At 40.2% G+C, this 26,827-nt stretch overlaps 1 protein-coding gene across 2 annotated transcripts in view; it reads left to right on the top strand.

The window, feature by feature from the left end:
* Positions 1-25,533, top strand: part of HTR3B (5-hydroxytryptamine receptor 3B) — a 65,461-nt gene extending 39,928 nt beyond the window's left edge. The window contains exons 3-9 of one of the 2 annotated variants that reach the window (XM_056794366.1): positions 8,091-8,135; positions 8,538-8,647; positions 9,140-9,309; positions 10,602-10,759; positions 19,919-20,129; positions 20,263-20,460; positions 23,076-25,533. In XM_056794366.1, the coding sequence (XP_056650344.1) occupies positions 9,141-9,309; positions 10,602-10,759; positions 19,919-20,129; positions 20,263-20,460; positions 23,076-23,335 (996 nt within the window). In that variant the 5' untranslated portion in view covers positions 8,091-8,135; positions 8,538-8,647; position 9,140 and the 3' untranslated portion in view covers positions 23,336-25,533. The remainder of the gene's footprint in view (positions 1-8,090; positions 8,136-8,537; positions 8,648-9,139; positions 9,310-10,601; positions 10,760-19,918; positions 20,130-20,262; positions 20,461-23,075) is intronic. The other variant, XM_056794367.1, reaches the window with a different exon arrangement.
* The last annotated feature ends 1,294 nt before the right edge of the window (positions 25,534-26,827 follow it).

The following is a 26,827-nucleotide window of genomic DNA, read 5'->3' as shown; positions in this document are numbered from 1 at the left end:
GGGAAGCAGGGCAAGAGATAGTGAGTAATCCAGGAGGACTACTAGGTTGTGAGTCCAAGGGAGGACACGGTTGCCCTCTACAGTGATAGGGAAGGTAGGAGGGGTGAAAGTTTTTCCCAGCCTCTGTTTCATGCATAAAATAGGCAAATGAAGATCCTGATAAATGTTTAATTTCATTCTAGCTAACAACCCCCTGAGAAAGGCCCAGCATTAAACCAAGCTCTAAATTGAAACTCCTTTGAGACACTTTCCTATGTAGATAGTAAATCTTAAATTTAGAGCCCTGGCATCTCAGGGACATTTCCTCAATTGTATAAAGGAGATGCAACTACTTGGAAATTTTTGTTACTGGGTTATCACTGCATTATTTAACAAGCTTGGCCAGATTGGATCATCAGTACAACTTGGCCAAGGAAGCATCATGTGAACTATATAACTACATAGTCCTAGAGCTATACAGCTAAGGCATTGAGACTTTCTTCCTCTACACTTTTTTTTTCTTGTCTCATATTATTTAAAATAAGGGAGAATTGTTCTGTTTCATTTTGGACCCCAACAAATCCTGCATTTATAGTGTTTGCCAATCTCTAAGGTATAAATACTCACACTAAAAATTTAAGAATTGGTTCTCCAAAGCCTATTTCAGCTCAAGCATAACCCTGTAATCAAAGCAGACTCCATGCTTTCAAGCTCTGTGCTTTGCAATGCCAGCTACCTACTGGCTATCTCCATCTCATCAGTGTCCGAAATTCATCATGTGCAAACATGGAATTCATTGTCTTTCCTGACTTGCTCATCTTGTCTTCCAAACTTCTCTATTTCTGTTGAGGGTACCACTCTCTTCCAAGTTACCCTGGTTTGCAACTTTAAAATCACTCTGGACTCTCCCCTTTTCCTTATTCCCTATAGCCAATTAATTGCCAAATCTTATGGATTCTATCTAAAGGGTTACTCCTTTTGTATAAGAACACTTTGGCTACCAAGAGGAGCAGAAGAAGAATATTTGTGTAAGAAAAAAAATGCCAAAATCTGTTTGGGAAAGAAACAGCTTCTCAGATAAAATCTTGAGTAGATACTTCTCTGGGGGATATTTGAAGGCACCACACTGATTGAGATAATGATGGCTTTGGGCAATGTGGTTCATCCACATCTGACTATTTTCAGAGTTTTAAAATTTATAATTGATGAACCATAAATCAATTCATATTTGCAGAATGATGAAAGTTATATAGACTGTTGGGGTCATACCTGAGAGAATTTTCTTTTAGTTTGGCATCTTGTTAGAAGTGGTTCACTGTTTAGGAAGAGGTTCTGATTTGAGGCAATAAAAGCTAGAAGAAGGAGAAGGTATAGGAGGGGTCGGAGATGGCCAGATGATGATAGAAGCAAAAAGGAAGTCGAGCCCAGACAGAATTGGGGACAGAAAGCATAGGAGTTGATAGGAGAAGCTGTTTACAGAGAACAGAAGACAGGTGCTGACAGGAGCTGGCTGAAGCTGATAGGCAGGAGCTGCAGCTGTTTGCTGGGAGTTGGGCTGATAGGAAGAGAGGCCAAGGAGCAGTTTTCTCTCAGGTCCTCAAACATTGTGGGTCTCTCCTCAACATTTAATGAAAGACTATTCCTTTTATTTATTTATTTTTTGGTTCATTTATTTATTTGTTTAATTTAGAATATTTTTCCATGGTTACATGTTTCACTTTCTTTCCCTCCCCTCTTCCCACCCCCCTCCTATAGTCAAGGAGCATTTCCACTGGGTTTTATGTGTGTGAAAGACTTTCTTATCCAGTGGATTTTTCACTTTGACTCCCTTTTAGAAATGAAAATATCCATATTCAAATGGACCCCTTTCATGTATAATCCCTTTGCTCCCATTGCCAGTACCCTAGTTCTGGCCACCATCATAGGCAGAGGTACTCAACAGCATGGTAAAGGGAAAGAGAGTTTGAAGTGATGTCAAGGATCTGGGTTTCAATTCCAACTTTTCCAGAGACAGTTAGGTGCTAGAATGCTGGTCTTGAAGTCAAGAAGACTTGAGTTCTATCCAGACTCAGGAACTTATTAGCTGTTTGAGCTTGGCTAAGTCGCTTAACCTCTGTTTGCCTCAGTTTCCTCATTTGTAAAATGGGGATGTCAATGGCACTACCTCTCTGGGTTTTTGTGAGGATCAATTGGGGTAATATTTGTAAAGCTCTTAGCACAGGGCTTGGAACATAGCAAGTGTTATATAAATGTTAGCTACAGGTGACCCAGTGAATGTAGCACTGATCCTGGAGTCAGGAAGACTAGATCTGAAATCTGGCCTTAGCTTCCTCTCCTGTAAAATAGGAATAATAATAACACCTACTTCCCAGGGTTGTTATGAGGATCGACTAAGAAAATATTTGTAAAGCACTTAGCACAGAGTCTAGCATATAGTAGGTGCTTAATAAATGCTTATTCCTTCCCTCCCTCTTTTTATTCTTTTTACCTATGTGACTTTGGACAAGTCATTGAATCCCTCCAAGCCTCTTTCCTTATCTATAAAATGAGAGAGTTAGACTGGCTTAACTCTAAGATTCATTTTAGCACTTGTGTTCCAATAACTACTTGTTTGAACAATAAATGGATATCTCTGTTTCTAATTTCTCTTCTTTCCAATTCATCCTTTACAAAGTCATTAAAAGAATTGTCCAACTACCCAGGTCTGACTGTGCCAGGTCTTTCTTGCTCAAAATCCTTTAATGGTGCCCTTCAACCTTTAGGATAGAATATAATTTTGTATAATATTGTCATATATTATATATAGGATAGAATATACTTGAAAGACCCCTACAGTCAGACTCCAACCAGTCTTTCCAGCTTTATTTCATTTAATTCCTTTCATGAAAACTATATTTCCTCCACCCTGATTTTATTAGTTGTTTCCTAAGCTCAAAGCCTTTGTTTTCTATGTGTAGAATGCCATTCTTCCTCAGCCTTGCCTCTTGGAATCTTTATCTTTCTTCAAAGTTCAGCTCTGATGCCAAGTTTTTCTGAAAAATATTCCCTTTTTCCTGAGTTATTAGAGTCTTCTCCCTCCTTAAAAAATGCCTTGATTTTACTTACCTGCTATTCTACCTGTCATAAACCTCAGGAGAACAAACATAAGCTTCTCAAGGGCAGGAACTTTCTTTTCTTTTCTTTAATATCCCCCAAAGGCACTTAATAAGTGTAATTAAATGTTATTTTCTATACCTGTAATGGCCTTTCCTCCTTTTTGGCAACCTTTCAAATTCCTACCCAACTTTCAAGGCTCAGTAAATGCCACCTCCTCTAATGTACCCCCTGATCCCTGCCTCTGTAACCAAACTGAAGTAATCTCTCCCTCTTCTGAACTATTGTAGACTCCTGATATTTTCATGGTTCTTTGTGCATATTGCCCTGTTATAAATACTCATGTGAGTATGTCTTATCTCCCCTATTTGATTATAAGTTCCTTGAGAAAAAAAGATCAGCATATCATAGTTACACTAATGCCTCCCATTTAAAATGTATCTTTTGCCTTTCTTGGTATCTCTAGCTTTTGGCCCAGTGCCAGGCACATAGTAGGTACTTGATACATGCCTATTGACTGAAAAAAGAATTGCTGCATCAGTTCCAGTTATTATCTTTCTGTCCATCTTGGCTACTCTGAATGTGTCCTGAAATATCAGAAGCTTACATTTATATAGCACCTTAAGATTTGCAAAGTGTTTTTTATTCATTCACTTATCTAATAATGAAAAATCAGCATGGCCTCACTGGAAGGCTTGCGACTGGTTCAGAAAATCGGAGTTAGCCAAAGCTTCAAAAGACTTGATGCTGGGCACAGACTCCACTCATGCAAGGACATTCCCAATGTGCATTGAACTCTTGCAGCTGAACTGCTGATAACTTTTGTTAGAAATGAAGAACTCATGGCCCAGCTTTCATCCCTGCACCTCACTTGGGCTGTGATGGTGTGCCTCCTGTTTTGTTTATATAAAAGACTACAGTCGTGTTTGAGAATATCTGGGTATTATGAGTACCTTAGGGAAATCTGATTATAGAGATAATCTACTCAACAGTGAAGAGTTCCAATTTGTTTCTATTGAGTTTTGTCAATTCCGAATCCCAGATACCTTTGTATTCCAGTCCATTGACTAGAGCCTCCCAGCCAGACGTTGAGGCATCTGTTTCTATAGTCTCCGGAACTGGGAAAGATAAATAAGAATGTGGGGGAATTATCTGTATATTTGCTAACCACCAATTTAGATCTAAATAGACTCCCTCTGTTAGGAAGACTAATGAATTCCAATTCTCTGAAATATCCTTTGCTTTTAACAAGCAAGATGGAAGGTATCTGAAAATAAAAAAAAAAAGGATGCGCAGGGGAAGAGCTGTGAATAATGCCACCAGAGAACCAATTATGTTCACCAGCTGGCATTGAGAAACTTGTTTCCTTTGACTAAAAGATTTTCGTTTTAGCCTCAAACTCCCTTTTTTGACATTGTGTTCTTTGGGCTTGGAGAGATGAAGCCTACCCACCCCCATCAGCCAAGCATTAGGGAAAAATCCTCGAAAGTAAAAGCAATTGAGCAGAGAAGTGGGCAAGAAGAGAAACGAAGTAAGGCACGGTCGCTGCAGACAATCAAGAATCTAATGGATAAAATAATCGTGAGATTGAAGCAACACAGTGAAAGGACCCCTTTCCCCATCCTCGTGACTCCTTGATTTGAGGAAGGAATTTTTCCAACTTCAACTGAAGGAGAAAAGAGGAAAAATTCGACATGTACATTTATCACACAACAGACTAAGAATTTAAATACATTGACTTTGAGATTCTCAAGAGACTCTGAAGTTAAATGCTAGGTCTCCCAACAATGGCGACAGCATTGGACCTTATTCTCCCCAGCTGGGAGTTTCTCATTGCAAAATAGAACTAGGATTAAAATCTCCATTTCTTGTGCTTGGGGAAGTGTGCAAGGAGATTCCATGATCCTTAGGCTGATAGGAATGACAATGAGTTAGTCTCACCTAGTCTGAGTTTTTTTTTTTTAAAACATTATTTTATTTGGTCGTTTCCATACATTATTCACTGGAAACAAAGATCATTTTCTTTTCCTCCTCCCCCCCCCCCCCCCCCACCTTTCCCTCTCCCATAGCCGAAGCACGATTCCACTGGTTATCACATGTGTTCTTAACTCGAACCCATTTCCCTGTTGTTGGAATTTGCATTAGGGTGTTCATTTAGAGTCTCTCCTCAGTCACATCCCCTCAACCTCTGTAGTCAAGCAGTTGCTTTTCATCGGTGTTTTTACTCCCACAGTTTATCCTCTGCTTGTGGATAGTGTTTTTTAGATCCCTGCAGATTGTTCAGGGACATTGCATTGATACTAATGGAGAAGTCCATCACCTTCGATTGTATCACAGTGTATCAGTCTCTGTGTACAATGTTCTCCTGGTTCTGCTCCTTTCGCTCTGCATCACTTCCTGGAGGTTGTTCCAGTCTCCATGGAACTCCTCCACTTTATTATTCCTTTGAGCACAATAGTATTCCATCACCAACATATACCACAATTTGTTCAGCCATTCCCCAATTGAAGGGCATCCCCTCATTTTCCAATTTTTGGCCACCACAAAGAGCACAGCTATGAATATTCTTGAACATGTATTTTTCCTTATTATCTCTTTGGGGTACAAACCCAGCAGTGCTATAGCTGGATCAAAGGGCAGACAGTCTTTTATCACCCTTTGATCATAGTTCCAAATTGCCCTCCAGAATGGTTGGATCAATTCACAACTACACCAGCAATGAATTAATGTCCCCACTTTGCCACATCCCCTCCAGCATTCATTACTTTCCTTTGCTGTCATGTTAGCCAATCTGCTAGGTGTGAGGTGATACCTCAGAGTTGTTTTGATTTGCATCTCTCTGATTATAAGAGATGTAGAACACTTTTTCATGTGCTTATTAATAGTTTTGATTTCTTTGGCTGCGAACTGCCTGTTCATGTCCCTTGCCCATTTGTCAATTGGAGAATGGCTTGATTTTTTGTACAATTGATTTAGTTCTTTATAAATTTGAGTAATTAAACCTTTGTCAGAGGTTTTTATGAAGATTGTTTCCCAATTTGTTGCTACCCTTCTGATTTTGGTTACATTGGTTTTGTTTGTACAAAAACTTTTTAGTTTGAGGTAATCCAGATTATTTATTTTGCATTTTGTGACTCTTTCTAATTCTTGCTTGGTTTTGAAGTCTTTCCCTTCCCATAGGTCTGACATGTATACTATTCTGTGTTCGCCTAATTTTCTTATAGTTTCCTTCTTTATGTTCAAGTCATTCACCCATTTTGAATTTATCTTGGTGTAGGGTGTGAGGTGTTGATCTAAACCTAATCTTTCCCACACTGTCCTCCAATTTTCCCAGTAGTTTTTATTAAATAGTGGATTTTTGTCCCAAAAGCTGGGATCTTTGGGTTTGTCATATACTGTCTCGCTGAGGTTGCTTGCCCCCAGTCTATTCCACTGATCCTGGTCTGAGTTTTAATAAAGGCCTTATCTCAACTGCCAGGACATGAGCTGAGTCTGTCTTGGCTGGGAGTCACCCTTTTTAGTGGCTACAAGCTGTTCTCCTGGGAATTACGGATGAATTCAATCCTTTCCTATTGTATAATACTAGGGGACCGGTCTCCAAAACCTGATTGTCTCAAAGCGTCCATTTAGTGGCCATGAAAGACTACACACATTGTCCATCCAAAGTGACCTCTCTGGAGGTACTAAAGCAGGACTCCCCCGCATCGGCTTAATATCCCATCTTTTCTTTCCTCTGAAAGGTGTCAGCAACAGTACTCCAATCTTCTTCATAGCAAAAAGGGACTTCAATTTTCCAGGTTATAATATTTACTTCAAATGACAACCTCATTGAATGAATTTGGAGGTGGGAAGGGGAACAACAACATCTCCACACTGATGTATAACCGATCTTATGCTTTCAATCCAGGAAAAAGGGGGAGGGGGGAAAATCCTAGTTAAAGGCCGATTGCCAGTTGCTTTCATAGCACCAACACAAGAGCTATGATTTGTTATTTACTGAGAGTTGGCATGCCCTAAACACCATACAAAACACAAAGGAAGATTGGGCCCTTGCCTATTTCAACGGATCCTGGGCTTTGAGCCGAGATCAGACCACAAAATAACAGTAGGACATGAAAACAGCAGGTTAGAATGTGCACAAAAGAGGACGTTACATTTCATATTTCTTCATCTTGGATTTTATTCTTCTTTCCCTATTTTCTTCTCTCTAAAGAGATAGCCTTCATTAACAGCTTATCATTGAGAGGCAAAAGGAAAACATGAGTTCACGAAGCTCCCTTTAACTACAAATATCTGTCTTCCACTATACATTCCCTGGAAACTCTTTCAAGGCTGTACACTGCTTCCCCCACTCCCCTTCAGTGTAGCTCCAGCTCCAACCCCCAAGTAGCCTGGCAGTTTTAGGATTCTAGTCACTGGAATCCATATTGAGAGATAGTAGTTTTAATGATGATCACTGACTCACTGCAGGCCTCAAAGAATTACATTTGTCATGTCATCCACAGAACACTTATTTATGTTCAGTCCATCCAGCCTCTTTTAGGGGAAAGAAAATCCATACCCAGTGTGACTTAATATGAATAACTGTCTATAGCAGCTAAAACAACATACTTTGAAAGATTATGAATAACATCTTGATTACAAATAAAAGCGTGGTCTCATATTTTTAGCCCAAGATTGGCTAAGAATATATATTATTCTTCATTCTGATTAATGGCAGAGTAACTAATTAGAGTGGAAAAGAAACTAGTGATTCGTTCAGGGTGTCAAGTGCAGTCAAAGTGCCATTTTGTCACAGATAATATAGTAAAGCTCATAGAGACAGGTGTGCATAATAAATGGGAACTTAAGAGAGCCAAGAAGAGTTGAGGTGATGCTTAAAAAATCAGGATTGCTTGGTGAGATTTGATTTCTTTCTTCCTGAAATGACATACCATTGAACTAGGTCTTTGATTTATTGACATTCTGAGACTTAACATAGTACTTGAATGTTTCTTTCTTTCTTTTTGACTCTGCAGGATGCACAGAATCAAAAACTAAAGACTAGTATATGGTACAAAGAGGTAATTGAGCATGTTTGTTTCTATTGGAATTCTGATCTAGAGCTGATAGTAAAAATATAATTATCCTAATAAAGACTATACATTATTCACCTATTATATATCTTCATTTCTTGGATACAGTGCTCGGCACATAGTAAACACTTAATAAATGTTTACTTATTTGATATAGGATTAGCCAGAGCTCAAATGCCAAACTCACCTTATTGGACTCCATCTGAAATGTATGTTTACTCTTTCTGGTTTAGGACTGCCTATCTTCTTTATGACTGGTGGTGAGTTGGAGGGGGAGGGGAGAAATCTACTTAGTTAATCAATAGACAGTACCCAGGGGTTATCTATCTAAATTTCTCTGCTCTTTAGCAATGCTACGTTATGACAAGTTTCTTTTCTGACTTCTTACAGATTTGGAATGATGAGTTTTTAGCCTGGAACTCCAGCCTGTTTGATGGAATAGGAGAAATCTCCCTTCCCCTGAGTGCCATCTGGTCCCCTGATATCATCATCAATGAATTGTATGTGAAATTGATTCCATTTCCATGGGCAGTGACTTGTTTGAGTACTCAGACCAAAAGCTGTTTATTTCCATTCTAAGTTACCTTATAATTGATTCTGAATTTGAGCCAATGGCATGTTGTCCTGCATATACAGGACAGAGTGAATAGAATATTAGAAATTAGAGTGAGCCTTAAACATAGCGAGTTGACTTCATATGAGACAAGCATTTAATTATGTATGCTTGCATTACTATATGAATAGGATTATTGCTCTTTGAGACCAAAATAATACTGAAATAGAGCTACAGAGAAAAAATCATGAGAATGTCATTACTGAGGCCACTGCCAGAGTTGAATCATCCCAAGGGAAATGTCCATCTCCTTCTGCTTTATAGAGGTCAGTCATGGGTGTCATGGCTAGTACTGAACAGACCTCCCTTAGTATAATCAGAATTGTTTAACCCTTCCAGACCTTTTATCCAACAGCAAGTTCTCTTGTGTTTTATGTAGCATGGATGTTGAAAAATCACCTGATCTTCCCTATGTTTACGTGAACTCATCTGGGACCATTAAGAACAATAAGCCCATCCAGGTGGTCTCTGCATGCAGTTTGGAGACATATGCTTTCCCATTTGATACACAGAACTGCAGCCTAACCTTCAAAAGCATCCTGCACACAGGTAAACTCAGAGAGATGGGGTCAGCTCCCTGGAAAATGTCCTTATGGAGAGAACATATGCCAAAGTGAAAACAGCTGACATCTGTCATTGCTTGACTTCATCCTTTTCATTAGGTGGTTTATTCAATTGAATTCAGTTCAACTCAACTCATCTTGTTTAGGAAGAATCTGATCTTTTCAAGGCACTGTGCTGGGTGCCTAGAAAAGAAAGATGAAAACAACACAATCCCATCTTTGTGGAGCTAACATTCTATTGGACAGTGGGAGTGTGAAGAAGATGTAACATGTATGTAAATAAGTGTAGCACAAGTAGATCCAGGCCAAGTGCTATAGCAAAACTTTAGGGAGTGAGGAGTTTCCAACTGGGAAGCAGAGAGAGAAGGATTTTAATAGGTAGAGATGAGGACAGAGAGCATTCTAAGTCTGGGGATAGCTTGCCTACACAGATTCAGAAATGTGGGAGAGAGCATATGGAGTTTGGCTGTGCTATGTGATGCAGAATTGTGTGAAAGTATGACTGGAAAGGCTGGCTGGAATCAGACAAAGAGAGTCTTGGAGTTTATACTTTATCCCATTAGCAAGTAGGAGCCAGTGAAGGTTTTAGAGGAATAGAGTAGCATAATCAGACTTGTACATTTGGAAAGCTTACTTTCACAGTTTAATGAAACATATGGAAGAGACCACTAGTGCTAGAGTCAGAAGACCTTAGTTCAAATCCTATCTCTGATGCTTTCTTACTTATATGACTTTGGGCAAATCATTTAACTTCTTCTTAGCCTCATCTGTAAAAGGATGACACTGGACTAGATGATCTTGGAGGTCCTTTCTCTCTAGGTCTATGGTTATATGATCCTACCTCTGCTACAATTCAAGCCTGGGAGGATCTATCTGGTTCTTAGGGTTACCCACATTACCTCTAATTGGGAGAAATTGTGATACAACTGCTATCTCTACAGATAAATTGTAGGGAAATAGTAGTGCCCACTCCATCAACCCATGGATACCATAGCTCAGTTTTCATTCTCACTATTCCTTTCACCCAGTATTCAAAATGGGGAGACCCAATTTGGTTTGAGCTGATTCTCTGAGTGGTTCCAGCTTTCACTGCTACTAAATTGCCATCTTGGCTCCATCCTTTAGGGGAGACCCAACTTGGGGCATGTAATGGGAAGTCCAATACAAATGATAGTGGGAATAGTGATGGCAGTGAAAGGAAGGATTACAATAAAGAAGAGAGGAGACTAGAGAAGTCTCTCCTGCGATGTGAAGGCCAATGGTTTCTGTTATGTCCAGTGACAGATTTAGATCTTGCCTTCCTGAGGAGCACAGAAGACATTGAGAAAGACAAAGCTTTGTTCATGAATGATGGCGAGTGGGAACTTCTTTCTGTGCCTTCAACCTACCACGTCATGCACAATGAAGCTGGTGACTTTGCCCAGATTCAGTTTCACGTAGGTGTTTTACCTCCTTCCTCTTAGTGTTCATTTTCTCTTTGTAGTGCTCTATACTGGAGGGAGTAGTTATGCAAAGCTCCCAAGGTTCAGCTGTGTCCTGGAACTTCAGTTTCCAGTCATAGGTCCTGTAGAGATACACTCATTTCCTCTGATACAGGCAGCCCATAATCAAACAAAGGGACCAAGAGAGCATTTTACATTTTTTAGAGAGCATAAGAATGAGAAGGGAAAATCTGGGCTGAGGAAATGAATGAATCAATCAACCCACCATGGCCCTAGTTCTCAAAGTTTTTCAATATTGCTTTAGCAAGAGCAAAGATACCATAGACTAATTAACTGCCTAGTATACTCTCAAAATCCTCATTGGAATGAAAGGGGAAAAGAAGATCTCCTTATAGTATAGTACTTTATGAAAAAAAGATAGTCAATAGTTACCTCATTCCTTACAAATAACAAATTTCCTATGATTTGCATCAATATTATGAAAGACCAGTCAAAAAAGGATTTTGAGAGGTGCACTGTGTTTATTGGAAAGAGCTTTGGCTTTAATGTCAGAGGTCCTTAGTTATCCTCACTCTCTGTTTACTATCTCTGTGACCATAGGCAACTCAATTCACCTGCCTCAGTTTCCTCGTCTGTGAAATAAGATGTATATTCAGCCATTTCAGTTGAGTCTAACTTTTCTGACACCATTAGGAATTTTCTTGGGAAAGATACTAGGGTGGTTTGCCATTATCTTCTCCATTTTATTTTACAGATAAGGAAATTAACAGGGTTAAATGACTTGTTCAGGATCACACAGCCAATAAGTGTCTGAGACTAGATTGAACTCAGGACAATGAGTTTTCTTGACTCCAGGGCTCACACTTTCTCCCCTACACCACCTAGCTGTTCTGTAAAATGTTTTTAGACTAATAACCTCTGTGGCCCCCTGTCAGCTTCAGATCTGTGGGCCTATGGCCCTATGAAAGCTCATCGGTGACCACTGGACTGTAAGATGAGGAAGTGTCATTCTCCAATACACCACTAGGGGGTATTCAGGACTGTATGTTAACCTGGACATTTGCTGGGCAGGGACAACTGGAAAGGGTGGGAGCATGGTCAGAGGGAGAGTTGAAGCCTATTGCGATAAGAAGGTGACCCCGGTTGCACATCCCATGAAATGAATGATTTACAGCTTAGCTTGTTAGCCACTTCCATGCCCACCATGCTCCCACGAGTGGGTCTTTTCACCAAACACTCTGCCACATGGAAAAGGCCAAGCCCAGCCTCTTAGCCTTCAGCAGAGCAATCCATAGCATTCTACCAAAATGGCTGGCTGAGAGGGGTGGTTGGAGTCTTCGTGGCAAAGGAGATCATAGACATGTCCAGGAAAAGAGAAGCTGTAAGCAGCGTGGCCCCCTGGATCTACAAGAGATACTCTACAAGAAATGGTCCCTTTCAGACTTCCAAGGCAGACCTTAAACTCAACCTGGGGGCAGCTGCAAAAAAGCTCCAGGCTCCAGGGAAGTCCAGATCTTCAGGGAGAAAATTCTTAGAATGGTGTTTAGCAGCATCTCTACTGCGAGATATCTTGGAAGGCCCCCAGATTCCAAGTATATCAAGCAGAAGTACCTATTAAGCCCAAGGATTCTTTATTTAACTGTCTCTGTCCTGTTTCTCCATTCTCTCGCCACATAAGCACTTCCTTTCAATCAGAAGACATTTATTGCACATACAGAACTTATGGCCTAACTGACATGTGAGGCTGGGTCGTGACAATGGCAGCCCACCTTCTAGTGGCAAGTTTGAGGTCTTGCCTCGATTTCTTCTATTCCCTTATCAAAGATTGTATCATGGCCTACTTGTCCACTTCTTTAGCAGGAAGAAGGAAAAAAAGGAAGCTTTTCCTCCCCTTTATTTTGATGAGTTTCTTGGATAAGAGTAAACACCTCATTAATTTTAAAGATATCAGCCTGCAAACATTATTAATGCAGCCCAAATAATGGAGAGCATTAAAGGGAAATGCATAGGACTAACACGTGCCAGGTGGAACAGTCACCTATCAGGCACTCCGGAGAATGATGCACACACCATTACCTACACTGCATGAAAGAGGCAAACAAAGACAAGAGACAGGGCCGGCACGCTGAGAAATACACAGGCACAGAGCATCCGCAGAAGCAGTAATCATTTGTAGTTCCATCCAACGCTCTCACCCCAGCTCTCAATTTATCCTCTCAACACCTAGATGGAGAGACCCGAGAGTATTCCCTCCATTTTTCAGATGAGAAAACTGAGGCATAAAGAGTCTGCATAAAGTGGTAATACCCATTTTGGTCTTGAAAGTCTTGTCTACAGCTTTTTCCCCGGATTTCCCCACTGTCATATTTCTTCTTTTTATGCATCATCAAAACATGGGGAGAAAAAAACAAACAGGCAATTCAGATCCTTTATTAAACTCTTTTTTTCTTTTGAAGCTTCTTTATTCCACTAGGATGGTACCCTCTCAGATGAGGGAAAAACTTCTGGGGTGCAGTGGAAAAAGATATAGCCATTCTCATGGAATGCTCAGTTCCTAGGATGGGTAGAGGTTGGATGGGTAGGCTAACTGCAGGGTGTATAATGCGAATTAAGATTTAATGTTGATTCATTGTTAGATCCTGGTCTCCCTTAATCTCCCATGTCCTCTTTACTTGCTCCATTCCTATTATATACTGAATCTTGGAATCAATTCATCAACTAAATACCCAGTGATACCTTTTTGAACACGTTAAATAGCTAAGCTTTTTAGATACATACTGAAGCATGAGATCTCCAACATCCCACTGCCTGTAAGATAGGACCCTGGTCTCTTTTCACTCCCAAATGCAGGACCCCTTTCCTCCTTGGTCCTGCTGCCTTGTAAGGAGGAGGGGAGCACTGCTTCTGAGAGGGACAGAATCCACAAGGTATTCAGAGAGTAGGCTCATTTCCCTCCAATCGAATCACCCTCTTCTAATGTGAATCTTGTCACACAGTAAGGGATGTGAGGCTGAGGATGGGAAAGCATCAATCTCTTGGAGATGTACTGTATCCTTTGGTCCTTCTGAACACTGCTGCTGCTTGAACTGAATCAAAGTTGCTAAAAGTCCAGGTAGATCCCACCTAATAGTACAATCATATCTATTGGTTCCATGACACATACTGCTTATCAGAGGAGGCAGATGATACTTTGAAGTCAAGATTGCCTGTGCCAGGGGGCCCAGAGAACAGATATTTCTTATCTCTGTGGAACCTAGGACCTGTTCCAATAGCTATAGGAGGGGAAGCATCCTCCAATACTTTATTGGATATACTGGTTCCTAGAAACAACAGGGACAGAATTTGATTCCTGTAAGGTAGAGTTGTTTTTTTTTTTTAAAAGATGAAGAAATGGGGAAATTTTAACTTGATGGAGAAAGGGGTAGCTCTGAGTCCTCAGCACTGAATCAACTCCAGATAATTCCACTCTGATTTATGAATTTTTTTGTTAAATCCTTACCTTCCATCTTAGAATCAATATTACATATTGTTTCCAAGGCAGAAGAGTGGTAAGGGCAAAAGGACTTAAGTGATTTTTCCCAGGGTCCCATAACTAGGAAGTATCCGAGGACAGATTTGAACCCAGGACTTCCCATCTCTAGATCTGGCTTTCAATCTACTGAGCCATTTAGCTGCCCCCCCCCCCCCATATCCCCATTTTTGGATTTTCAAGGCAGGAATTTGGTGTGCCTGGAAAGTGGAATAAGGAGTACTCAAGAGGGGAAAAGGTATTATTCTACTCTGTTTCCTTTCAGAGGCAGGTCTGAGTCACCCTGCAGATAAGATGTCTCACAAATCCACCAAGACAGCTTTTTCTTTTGTAGAGATCCCAGAGTACCACTGGTCCTCTCAACGAGTGATAAAGAACTAGTCATAACTTTAGAAAGCTTCTCCAACGTCACTTCAAGTAGAGTGGAGTCTTAGTTATCATATAATATTTGTGGAATGCTGATAATGTGTTTGGCAAGGGACTCAAAAATATGGACAAAAACAAACTCTGTCCAGTGGACTCATTTTCTCTCTTTGAGGAAATACAGGAGGAGACATTAGGAGAAAGGCACCCTTCAGTGGGATCTTGCTTTGTCCCAACCTACAGGCCAGATCCAAGATGGTCCCACTTAGGGACACAGAGAAACTTATCCAAGTGGCAGTAACTTTCCCAGCTCTCTCCAAAATTGGAATGGTGGGAAGGGGGATGGGAAGGGATTGAAATGGGCTTCCGTATGGAGCGTGAATCTGGGCGTCAAAATTCCAACTATGTCATAAAGACGGTCATGCAAAATTAAGTACTGGTGGGGTCTACCATCAAGGAGGCAATTAGAGGCTAACCTTGGGGCCTATTCCATCTCCAAGGAGCTTTCGGCACACACGTTCTGAATTAGATTGATCTCTTTCATTAACATCAATAGGCTCCAAATACCTTTGTGTACTTATTATTACCTAGCTTTAATGGATAATGAAATTGTGGCATAATATTGCTAACACCTGAAGGGTGTCTAATGGAGAACACGGACTGAAACTAAAGTGCTTTCTCTTCCTTTCCTGTGGAATTTAAAGGCACCGGCTCCTTTAGTCCATTAGAAATGATGGGCTCTGGATGGTGATGGATCCAGAAAGACTAGCTTCCTACTGAGCCAAATTTGGTGCCACGTCCCGTCCCAAACCATCCCTGGGTCACCTTAGATGCTGCCTCTGCGTTTGTCCTAGGGTGAAGTAGCTCTTAGAGGATCTTAGCTCAGCAAGTCAGCTGTCCTTTGAGATCACTCTATACTTCCATTTCATGGAGGCTGAAAGTAGGCTCAAACACAGAATCTCTAGACTGGATAGAGCTCCCAAATGTTTAGTCTAGCCTCCACAGAGAGAGAGCTATTCCATTCCAACATCAATCCAAATAGATTATCCCCAAGTATGATGGTTTTCATCTATCTGATCTGGGAGACATGTTGATAGATACAATTACTTAGTTCCCACTTAAAGTTTATAGCAGTGCCTAGATTTTTTTCTTTATTTACTTATCACTATCTAGCTTTGCAAAGAGAGTCTCTCTCTCTCTCTCTCTCTCTCTCTCTCTCTCTCTCTCTCTCTCTCTCTCTCTCTCTCTCTCTCTTTCTCTCTTTTGCTCTTCCCCCCCTCTCTCTTTCTCTCTCCCCTGCTACTAGGGGCAGTCTGGATGGCAGCAATAACTATATATTCTATATCCTTCCAACACTGCTCCCTTTACACCCTATCAAGCCCCATATGTGATTCCTACTTAAAATTTTTATTTTATTTTATTCAATAACAAATTTACACATAGGGTTTCCAAAGTTACATGATTCATGTTGTCTCCCTCTCCTCTTTCCTCCCCCCTCCCAGAGTTCACAAGCAATTCCATTGGGTTATACGTGTGTTATGTGATTCCCACTTTGACAAAATTTAGTCACCTCTGGAATTGCTGCCACTTGAAATTGTTGTGGAAAGTCTGGAGCAGAGTCTTGATCCATGAATGGAAGGCTCAAAACTCCATTCAATCCAGAAGTATGACAGAATTATTTTTTAAAAAGAAGTGATTTTTAAGATTTTTAATAGCATAGGTTGGTGAAATAGCTTTGGGGTTGATGGAATGGCCCCTGAGTTGATAGGAGTAGCCCAATAGCCCTGGGCTTATGGAGTACTTTTGTTCTGGTCCTGATTTACCCCACAGTCTTCTGCTTCTACAATAATTAGACTGTAGACCTAGTGAACATATACTATGCAGACCCCAGCTTAGGAAAATATAATAATTCTGACAATTTTTGTTTTTCAGGCATTTTTCAGTCATATCTGATTCTTCATGACCTTATTTGGGCTTTTATTGGCAAAGATACTAGAGTAGTTTGCCATTTCCTTTTCCAGCTCATTTGACAGATGAGAAAGCTAAAGCAAATAAGGCTAAGTGACTTGCCCAGGGTCACATACAGTGTCTGAGGTCAGATTGAAACCCAGGAAGATAAATCTTCCTGACTGCAGGACCTGTGCTCTATCCACAGCATCATCTAACTGCCCCTTTTTCTATATGACAGCCCTTCAGAAATTTGAAGGTACCCATCATCTCCTACTTGCCTTCTCTTTTGTAGACTTAAACACTGCCATTTCTTTAATCCCCAGTTAGATCCACCAGCATTTAATTTTCTCATTTTATTTCATTGTTTACAACAAAGATAAGTCTTGATAAGTTTATAGAAACTAGCACCACTGTGGATTGTGTAATAAGATACTATTACATTTAGTCAGTGCTGAAGGACATTTGATAATTCTGACAACTAGGACTACCTAAAGACTTTTCTCAAAAGTGCTTCACAGTTTTAACCCCATTTGTTCCCACAATCTTCTCTCCACTACAAAGTTCTATGATCCTAATAGGATCATAGATGTAGAACTGTAAAGGACTTCTGAGGTCTTCTAGTGTAATCTTCTCATTTTTCAAATGTAAAAGTTGAGGCCCCAAGAAGCCAAGTAACTTGGGTTCCATGACTCCAATATCAACATTCTTTCCATTGTACTACATTTCCTCCTTCTTTTAATAAAAAGATAAATGGAGACCCAGAAAGTTTAAAAGACCCTCTGGAGGTCACACAGCTAATCAGCAGTCAGAGAAGAATCAGAAATTTTATGACCCTGATTCCTTTCTCATCTTTCTTTCTTTCTTTCTTTCTTTCTTTCTTTCTTTCTTTCTTTCTTTCTTTCTTTCTTTCTTTCTTTCTTTCTTTCTTTCTTTCTTTCTTTCTTTCTTTCTTTCTTTCTTTCTTTCTTTCTTTCTTTCTTTTTCTCTTTCTTTCTTTCTTTCTTTCTTTCTTTCTTTCTTTCTTTCTTTCTCTCTTTCTTTCTCTCTCTCTTTCTCTCTTTCTTTCTTTCTTTCTTTCTTTCTTTCTTTCTTTCTTTCTTTCTTTCTTTCTTTCTTTCTTTCTTTCTTTCTTTCTTTCTTTCTTTCTTTCTTTCTTTCTTTCTTTCTTTCTTTCTTTCTTTCTTTCCTCCCTCTCTTTCTTCCTTCCCGCCTTCTTTCCTTTCTTTCTTTCTTTCTTTCTTTCTTTCTTTCTTTCTTTCTTTCTTTCTTTCTTTCTTTCTTTCTTTCTTTCTTTCTTTCTTTCTTTCTTTCTTTCTTTCTTTCTTTCTTTCTTTCTCTCTGAATCACACTATCACAGTTCTAATATCTCCCTCAAGAGAGGTGTGGGACTTTGTTGGAAAACCTTCTTAATAGTCTCAAACCTCTTAACTTCCCATTTTCTCTTTTCCATCTCTTATCATCAATATGAACTTTTGCTTGCTAACATCAACAGGAGAGGTACAGGTTGAGAACAGTTAGCTTTGTTGCTGTTTTTCTTGAGCCCTATTTGTGGAAACAGGTTTTAATCAAATCATTGCCAACTGGTGAATGTTTTTCTCTGTTTCAGATGTTCATAGCCAATAATGTTTAATGTTTAAAAAAACAAAAACAAATCCAATAACCAGTAAACTATTATCAGCTAAATGATTGTGGCCCTGTCTAACTCCACTGATTTGAGATGAACTCCCAGAACCATGGCTAAGGAGCCTGATCAATGAGGTAGCATCTCTGTCTAACCCATCAAGCTCTTCCTCCTCCTTGGGTTGACCTAGTCAGTCTGTATTCTTCAAGCTCAGTTCTAATATCCACCCCACCAAATTCAGTTTTTTTTCTTTCCTTTGAGCTCTCTTCTCAAAGATGATGATGCCATGATTCTGGAGGGACTCTGCACTCATAAGAGAAATGGGTCAGGCCAAAAACCATGACACTAGAACATTGCTTTCTATTGTCTCCATAAGCAGCTGGCCCAGAGTCTAAGACTCTTCTGGCTGAAAGGAACCTGATTCATTACTTTGGTTTCTTAAAAGGTCTAGCTGCGGTCATCTCAGACAGATGAAAATCCATCTGTTTTTTTTTTTAATGCCCTCGATGCCTACACTAGGGAATAAGATTTAATAATATCTAACAGCAATAACAACAACCATCATAATCCTCTTTGCCAGGAAGTTCTTTGTCATTCAACTCCAATCACATAAATTTTTATTGACTATCTACTTTATGCCTACCATCATGCCAGAGGGAATGTAAGAAGATTTATATAATATTATTTATATAATAATAGTAGATATTTTGAAGGCTGCAGAGCAAACTTCATCTGAGCTTCACAACCCTACTGTGGGTAGGTACTGCAGGTATTATCACCTTTCCCATTTTATAGAAGAGGAAGTTAAGGTTAGAGAGGTTAAGTGACTAATCTGAGGTCACACAGCCATTACGTCTAAGATATAGGATTTAAACCCAGGTTCTCCTGATCTCAAACCATTGCTGCCTGTTGCTTCTCAATTTCTGTCATTAAAAGCATTATATTTGAGCTTGGGAGACTAGGTAATTTATGAAACATTCACTGAAAATTTTCAGGATTAATGTTTATGAAATAATTATATTACATCATAATGTCAACTAGCATTTATATAGCACTGTAAGATTTGCCAAGCACTTTACAAATATAATCTCTGTTTGATCCTCACAAAAACTCTGGAAGGTTTTATCATCCCAATTTTAGAGAAAGAGATAAGAAAACCAAAGTTTAAGGTGACTAAATGACTTAATAATAATGACATTGGAGGAATGAGGAAACTGAGATAAACAGGGTTAAATGACTTGCCTATGGTCACACAGCTGTTAAGTACCCAAGGATGGATTTGAACTTGGATCTTCTTCACTTTAAATTCAGTGTCTCATCTACTGTACTGCCTAGATGCCTTTGATAATACAGTTACCTAGGAATAAGACATAGTTTTCTACCTGGAAAAACTGATCAGTTTAGTTCTAAACCCCTTCTCACAACACTAATCCTTAATGTTGACATTTGAAACTTTTTATTTTTCCTAACCTTGGGGTAATATTACACATAAGTAAAGAAACTTTGAAACTGAAAAAAAAGTTGGGAGTTCAGGGTGGTATTGGAGGAGAAGCCTTTGACCAGTTGTTTAGTTCAAAGGTCTGTCCTACTACATGCTATCTATCCTGCAACCCTAGGAATGGCTAGGCAGACTAGAGTAAGGGGAACCCAAAATCGAATCCAAACTACTTGGTTCCTTTTCCCTTCCCAGGTGATCATCCGGAGACGACCATTGGTCTATGTGGTAAATCTTTTAATTCCCAGCATCTTCCTCATGGTTGTGGATTTGGGCAGCTTCTATCTACCCCCAAACTGCCGCAGCAGGATCACTTTCAAGACCAGCATCCTGGTGGGCTACACAGTTTTCAAGGTCAACATGTTGGATGAGGTACCCAGGAGTGCAATGAGCACACCTCTGATTGGTGAGTAGTCTGGAGGCTACCAGAGGGCTAATTTTGCCACCTCTCCACAAAAATTCAATGTTGCTGTTTAATTTTGAGAAAAGGGATTGTGTCCTCTTGATAATTCTACCTTTGCCTGACCTTTCTTTTCTAGGTGTCTTCTTCACAATCTGTATGGCCTTTCTGGTTCTCAGCTTATCTAAATCTATCCTTCTGGTTAAGTTCCTCCATACAGAGAGAAACAGTGGACAGGACCATCCCCTCTTTTGTTTCCAAAGGACCTCCAGGGCTAGACTAGCTGATAGTACCCATCCCATCAGAACCTCTTTGGTGGTGGATGACTCCCCAACAGGTAGGTGAGATGTCCAGAGTTTCCTTCCCTCTTTTTTCCTTTCATATTTATCACCTAAAGCATGGATCATGGATCCATGCTAAGGATTTTAGATCTATGAAACACCCTCCTGGCTCCAACTCAAGTGAATTGTTTTGGGGTCTAAAGATCTATCTCAGTGGTTCTCAACCTTTCTAATTCCATGACCCCGCAATACAGTTCCTCATGTTGCAGTGACCCCCAAACCAAAAAATTATTTTGGTGGCTACTTCAAAACTGTAATTTTGCTACAGTTATGATTCAGAATATAAATACCTGATATGCATTATGTATTCTCATTGCTACAAATTGAGAGGTTGAGAACCGCTGATCTATCTGCTCCATTCATCTGCTCCTCTTTTTAATCAGTCTCATTTGGACTAGAGAATAAGCTTCTATAACTTCTGCCTTATACTTATCCTGTACATTCTTAACCTGGTGCTCATAAACTTATTTTAAAATATTTTAATAGCTGTATATCAATACAAATGTTTTCACTTATTAGTCTATGCATTTCAATATGTACATTCAAAAACTTTGTTCTGGGAAGATGTCTACAAGGCCTTATTAGACCACCAAAAGGATTTATGACACCCAAATGGTTAAGAACCCTACTTTAGAGAGTAAGAGGTATATATTTTTTAATCTTAAGTACCTAAGCTTTTAATTCCAAAGCTTTAGATTTGCTATTCACTTAATATGAGAAAGCGAGACAATCTTCCTATCCCAATTGTCCTTCTTCCAGTGTCTCCAGGGCTTTAATAGGACAAATGTGGGCTAACCCTCAAGCCTATGGTGCCTACTCCCAAGAATTTGATCTATATGTACTCAGATATACCACTGTAACTTTGGCATTTCCCCCATTTAAGTCAATTCACTTAACAGTTATCAAGCACCAATGATGTGGAGGGCACTTTGCCTGGAGATAGGGGATACAAAGGTTAAAAAATACCTTTGTCCCCAAGAATCTATAATCTAATTGTAGAGGGGGATGGTTTATCCATATTCACAGATAAGTAGGATAGAAGGTAGAATGTGATAAGGGCATGGAGAGAGCCAGAAAAAATGCTGTAAGAAATTTGAGGAGGATGTGACCAGGAAAGATTTGGCAGAGAAGGTAACATCTGGACTAGTCCTTGAAGGAAGAGGATATCAACATTTGGAATGCTTTGCAAGGATGGAGAGAGAGTAGGTAAGTGAAAGGAGGCAGAAGGCAGAAGAAGACCAGGGCACAGCTATGATGTGGGGGCAGACATTGGGGTCTTGTTTAAAGAATTAATGGCATTCTCCATAACAAGGCAGTAAGCTTTATTGAGAGAGGAAGGAAAACCATGGGAATGGTCCTGGTGATGGAATGGCCATGACAATGGAAAAGGGCTGGTGGTAGAAAGGCTCTGAGAGGTTTTCAGAAATGTTTTTTTTATCTTGCTTATTCACTAAGGAAGGACAGTTGTTGTCCTGTATCTCCAGGGAACTGATGTCACTTTATCTTTGGTCCACTTTGGTCTGCCTGGCTTTACCCACCGTTCACCTGTTTGTTTGCCTACTAGGGTAAGGGAGCAAACTATAATGTAAATGGAATGCTAATGATATGTTAAATACCGTAGGGAAAATTTAGGTCATTTTTGCCTGATTCTGCTTAGGACTCCAAAGGAGGGCAGTGATTGTGGAAAGTGAGCATTGTTTGAACCTAGTCCAATGGGACTAGGGAACTGAACCACTGGTGTTTGCTGTTCAGAGACCCAACCGATGATCTAAGTTATTTCTAAAGATTGATGTGAGAGTTTCCTCATAATTATAAATCTAAGCAACTCATATGAAAGGTAGCCCCATTCTTGGCAGGTCTTGAGGGACATTCAGTTCTCATCAGATAAGAATCCAATATGGCTGGATTGTGATATATAAGGAAAGCAGAGTAAACTGGAAAGATGGGTTGAATGTAGATTTTTCAAGGACTTGAAATTCCACATGGAGGGATTTGCATTTTAACATGGAGGCCTTTGGGAGAGCCACTGAGGGTTTTTGATCAGAAGAGTGACATGGTGAGAGTCATACATTTTCTTATGGCAGTCTATTGGCAAGATTGGAGACTAGATCAGAATGGAGAGAAACTAGAGGCAATGAGACCAGGCCAGTAGCCATTACAGTAGTCTGGAGAAAGGTCATGAAGACCAGAATTTTAATAATTCACTAGGGGACACAGTGGGTACCCAACCTGGAGTGAGGAAGGCACATCTGCCAGAGTTAAAATCTGAATTCATACACTTACTAGCTTTGTGACCCTGGAAAAGGCATTTAACCCTGTTTGTCTCAGTTTCCTAAATTTTCAAATGATACGGAGAAGAAAATAGCAAACCACTCTAGTATTTTTGCCAAGAAAACCCCAAGTAGGGTCATAAAGAGTTGGACATGCCCGAAAATGGCTGAACAACAATTGAGCAGAGAGAAAAGAAAAGAAACAGTGAAGGTGGCATCAACACAACATAGATTGTTTGGATCCTCATACCACCAAAGTTCCCTGACTTAGCTGTGGATGGAGAACTGATGTGGGTCTTGGCCATCCTAACTTACTAAAGTGTTTTCTCCCATCATTTCAGATGTCCCTCACTGTCAAGATCACCAGACCCAAGGGGAAGTTCTAAAGGACGCCCTGGTTCAGCTCCAGTCCATCAGCTCCTGTGTTCAGGCTCTGGACCAGACTGCCCAACAAGAAGCTTCATGGGTTGCAATCCTGTACAGATTTGACAAGCTTTTGTTCCGGGGCTACCTCCTGGTTCTGGGAGTATACACCATCACACTCTGTTCCCTGTGGGGAATATGGAGTTCTCTGAAAACTACAGTTAGGCCAAGTTCATAGTGTACATGGCCCTTGAGTGGTGTGTGTGTGTGTGTGTGTGTGTGTGTGTGTGTGTTGTGGGGTTGGGTAGGAAAGGGGAAAGAACTACTGGTGATAGAGCCCTTTACAGGGAAATTCAATAGCCTCCATGCCCATTTATACTTATCACATATTATTTTCTTTTAAGAGCAAGAGAAATATTATAGACTAACAGAAAGCACACTGGCTCTGGAGTCTGAGGACCTGGGTTCAAATCCGGCCTCTGGCACTAACTCCCTATAGAACTTTAACCTATTTAATCACTTAACTTCTAGCTATAAAATGAAGGGGTTAGACTAGATGGTTTCTAGATCCCTTCCAGATCTACTTGTTTAATCACTTTTGACTCTTCACGTCCTCCACTGACCACACTGTCCATGGAGTTTTCTTGGTAAACATACCAGAGTGGTTTGCCATTTCTTTCTCCAGTGGATTAAAACAAATAAAGGTTAAGTGATTTGTCCAAGGTTAAACCACTAGTAAGTGCCTGAGGTCAGATTTGAATTCAGTTCTTCCCCATTCCAGGCCCAGGCTTGATCTACAGCTATGATAGAAAATCATGTCATCTTGCTTTCCTATCTATATAATTTAGGTTCTAGTGCCCATCTTTGCATACTAGCTTCCTTACCAACCCTGGTCCTCATAGTTGTCTAAAGTGCCTTCTAGCTCTGAATCTATAATAATTAATATCCATATTAGTGATTCTTTCTAGACCACTCAGCTGAGAGAATTGAAGGGATCAGAACAGCAAATGGTAGTGAGAATTGAGGCAACTGAGTGAACTATACTTGACTCCATCTTGTGACTCAATTCTGGAGCTATCTCCGATCTCTTCCTATTCAATGATGAGCCTAGTCCAACTTCTGTCTTGCGAGAAAACTGTATTCAGTTGTGGGAATTATAAGAAAACCTTATTGTATTGTTTGAACTTAACCCTGGGTGACTGGGAACCTGGACCATCTCTACGTGTGATTTAGAGACCCTTAACTAAGGACCTATATTAGGCTGATCAGAAACCCAATTAGATCCAAAAATAAATGTAAGGAACTTTTTCACAATTGTACAGCTCGAGCAACCTATATGTATTATCTGAAAACTGGCCCCACACTGATCTATCAGTAATTGCTTCCATGTTCTTTTACACAGAAATTTTGAAGGAATGGGACACCTCTTTCCTGAGTTCTGGGAATTGCACCTGTTCATTCTCCCCCTCCCAATTTGGAAAGCTCCTAATGTTTCATCCAATTAGAAATCAGATTACCTAATGTTATATTGTTTCCTTTTAATTGGCCTTATTTGATTACAGTGGTTCCTTGGTACTCATCATTAATTCATTTTCAAGTACCAAAAAGGTCTAGTACCAAATGAATTTTCTCATAAGGAATAACAAAAATTGAATTAATCCATTCCAGACACCCAGAAAATTCAGATTTTATGGGGCATTATATGCATTAATGGAGTTGTATTTTAGTAAATAAACATCAATAATACATAGAGGATAAATAAAAAACAATAATTAAATAAAATAATTTTAAGTTAACTTTAGCTGTATTGAGAGGCATTTGTAACTTAAGGGAATGGTGGGGAAGAGAAATGTTATTGTCTAGAAGAGCAGTCCCCTTCCATAATCTCTGAGGGCCACCGCCCTTCTGTCCCTTATGATCACTGAACCCTGCTTGAGATTCACCAGGTTTAAGCTTTATGAGAAATCTTTTAAATGATTTTTGTTTTTGTCTGCATCTCCAAATTCCTGTAAAGTGGGGAATGGTCTGGTCATTTAACAAATTTATAATTTGGCTTGTTACATTATCACGGTGATATTTTTCAACAAAGTTTTGTACTTGCACCCATTTTGCACATATTTCCTTGATTAATGAAGTGGAAACATCCTCCTTTACCTCCTCCTCACCTGAAGAAAACTCCACCTCACCCCCCCAACCCCAATCAGGAGGTGTTGCTGCTCACTTTGAAGTTCCTATGACTCTTCAGTGACTAGCTCTTCCTTATGCTACTGAGCTAACACGAGACCCTTTATTTAGGCTGGAGTGGGCATATGCTTCCCAAGATCTTGATGCCAACAAGTTCTAGCAATTGCATTGAGTGCCAAGCAAACATTGAATTTTTTTCTCATCAAAATGTAATGCCTCAAATACTAAATTCAACGAGTTCCAAGACCGTCAAATACAGAGGTTTGGCTGTAATTCTTTATAAGAGATAAAAGTCTATATCCCCTGTATTGGGGTCCAGCCCTGACCTGGATTGGTAGGCAATTGCTGTGCATTACTTAATAAATTGATATGCCCTGAAGATCAAGCCTTTGTTTCCTCTGTCATTTCATCTTTCCCCCTCTGCTCAGCACCTTAAATTCCTTTGAATCTCTTTGCCTTTCTGGAGCTCACAAGCCCACTGCTCCGGGGCCTGGTTCACCTCCTCTCTCCAGAGCCTTTGATCTAGTGCTGGCTTTGCTGAACATCAGTTGCTGGAGTAGATCCTGGAAGCCAGGTAGCATGCATGGCTTGGTCAATTAATCAACAAATAACTATTGACCTTACTGTGCTAGGCTAGGTGGAGGACACAAGGGCTACCAAGAAGGAGTCTCTGTTCCCCAGGGACTCACAAAACAGACAATGGCTCTAGTCTTCCCTCCCTTACCCCTTAGCCTCCTGACCATCTGAGGAGGTCTGACTGCCCAGTATCTGAACTGTTTTTCTTCCCTTCCTCCAGTTTCTCACCCCTCCAATACATGCAACTGCTAGAGTTATTTTTCTTGAAATGCCACGTTAATTGGGCTATTCCCATGAATGGAAATCTTGTGGCCTATCATATCAGATCCAAATCCAAGCCCAAAGGCATCCTCCAGCTTCTTTTCTTACTCTATCTAAGCCCTTCACATCCTTCACAACTCAGGATACTTTTCTTGGAAGGCTTCTCAAATTTTTCTACCTCACTGTGATCACACAAATCCTGCCTTTATTGCTCATATATGTAGTTGTACGTTGCCTTTGTGACGTTTGTGTTCTCATCATCTTCAAAGAGTTTGGGTGCTTTTCCTCCAGGATCATGTTCTGTCTCCTCCAGTTGACAGTGAACTCCCGGAGGGCATGAATCCTGCCTTCTCTTTCTAGAATTTCTCTTCCTTGCCTTGGACCACACAGTATTTTTAATGGAGTAGCAGCAAAACAATACAAATTATGGAGTGACTGATTCTCTCTGGGCTCGCCAAGGACACATTTCCCAGCAATTCTTCCTGTGCTCCTCCCAGACAATCCCAAGTCTGAGAGACTGTGAAATCTGCAGCCTTACTCTAGCCCTCCCCATCGGCCTTTGGGAGTGTATTGACGAGTAGAGGGTTGAGGAGAGAGGAAGAGCTAACTCGCCCCACCAACTCTTTTATCTTTCTTTGCCCTCGTGGAGGTCATGGAATGGCAGAGCTGGTAGGTGATAACTTTGACCAGCTCTGAAATTGCTTTTCAA

This window comes from Monodelphis domestica, chromosome 4 (genome assembly GCF_027887165.1).
Source record: "Monodelphis domestica isolate mMonDom1 chromosome 4, mMonDom1.pri, whole genome shotgun sequence".
NCBI lineage: Eukaryota > Metazoa > Chordata > Mammalia > Didelphimorphia > Didelphidae > Monodelphis > Monodelphis domestica.
The sequence above is the reverse complement of the archived record's forward strand: the minus strand, read 5'-3'. Positions and strand labels throughout refer to the sequence as shown.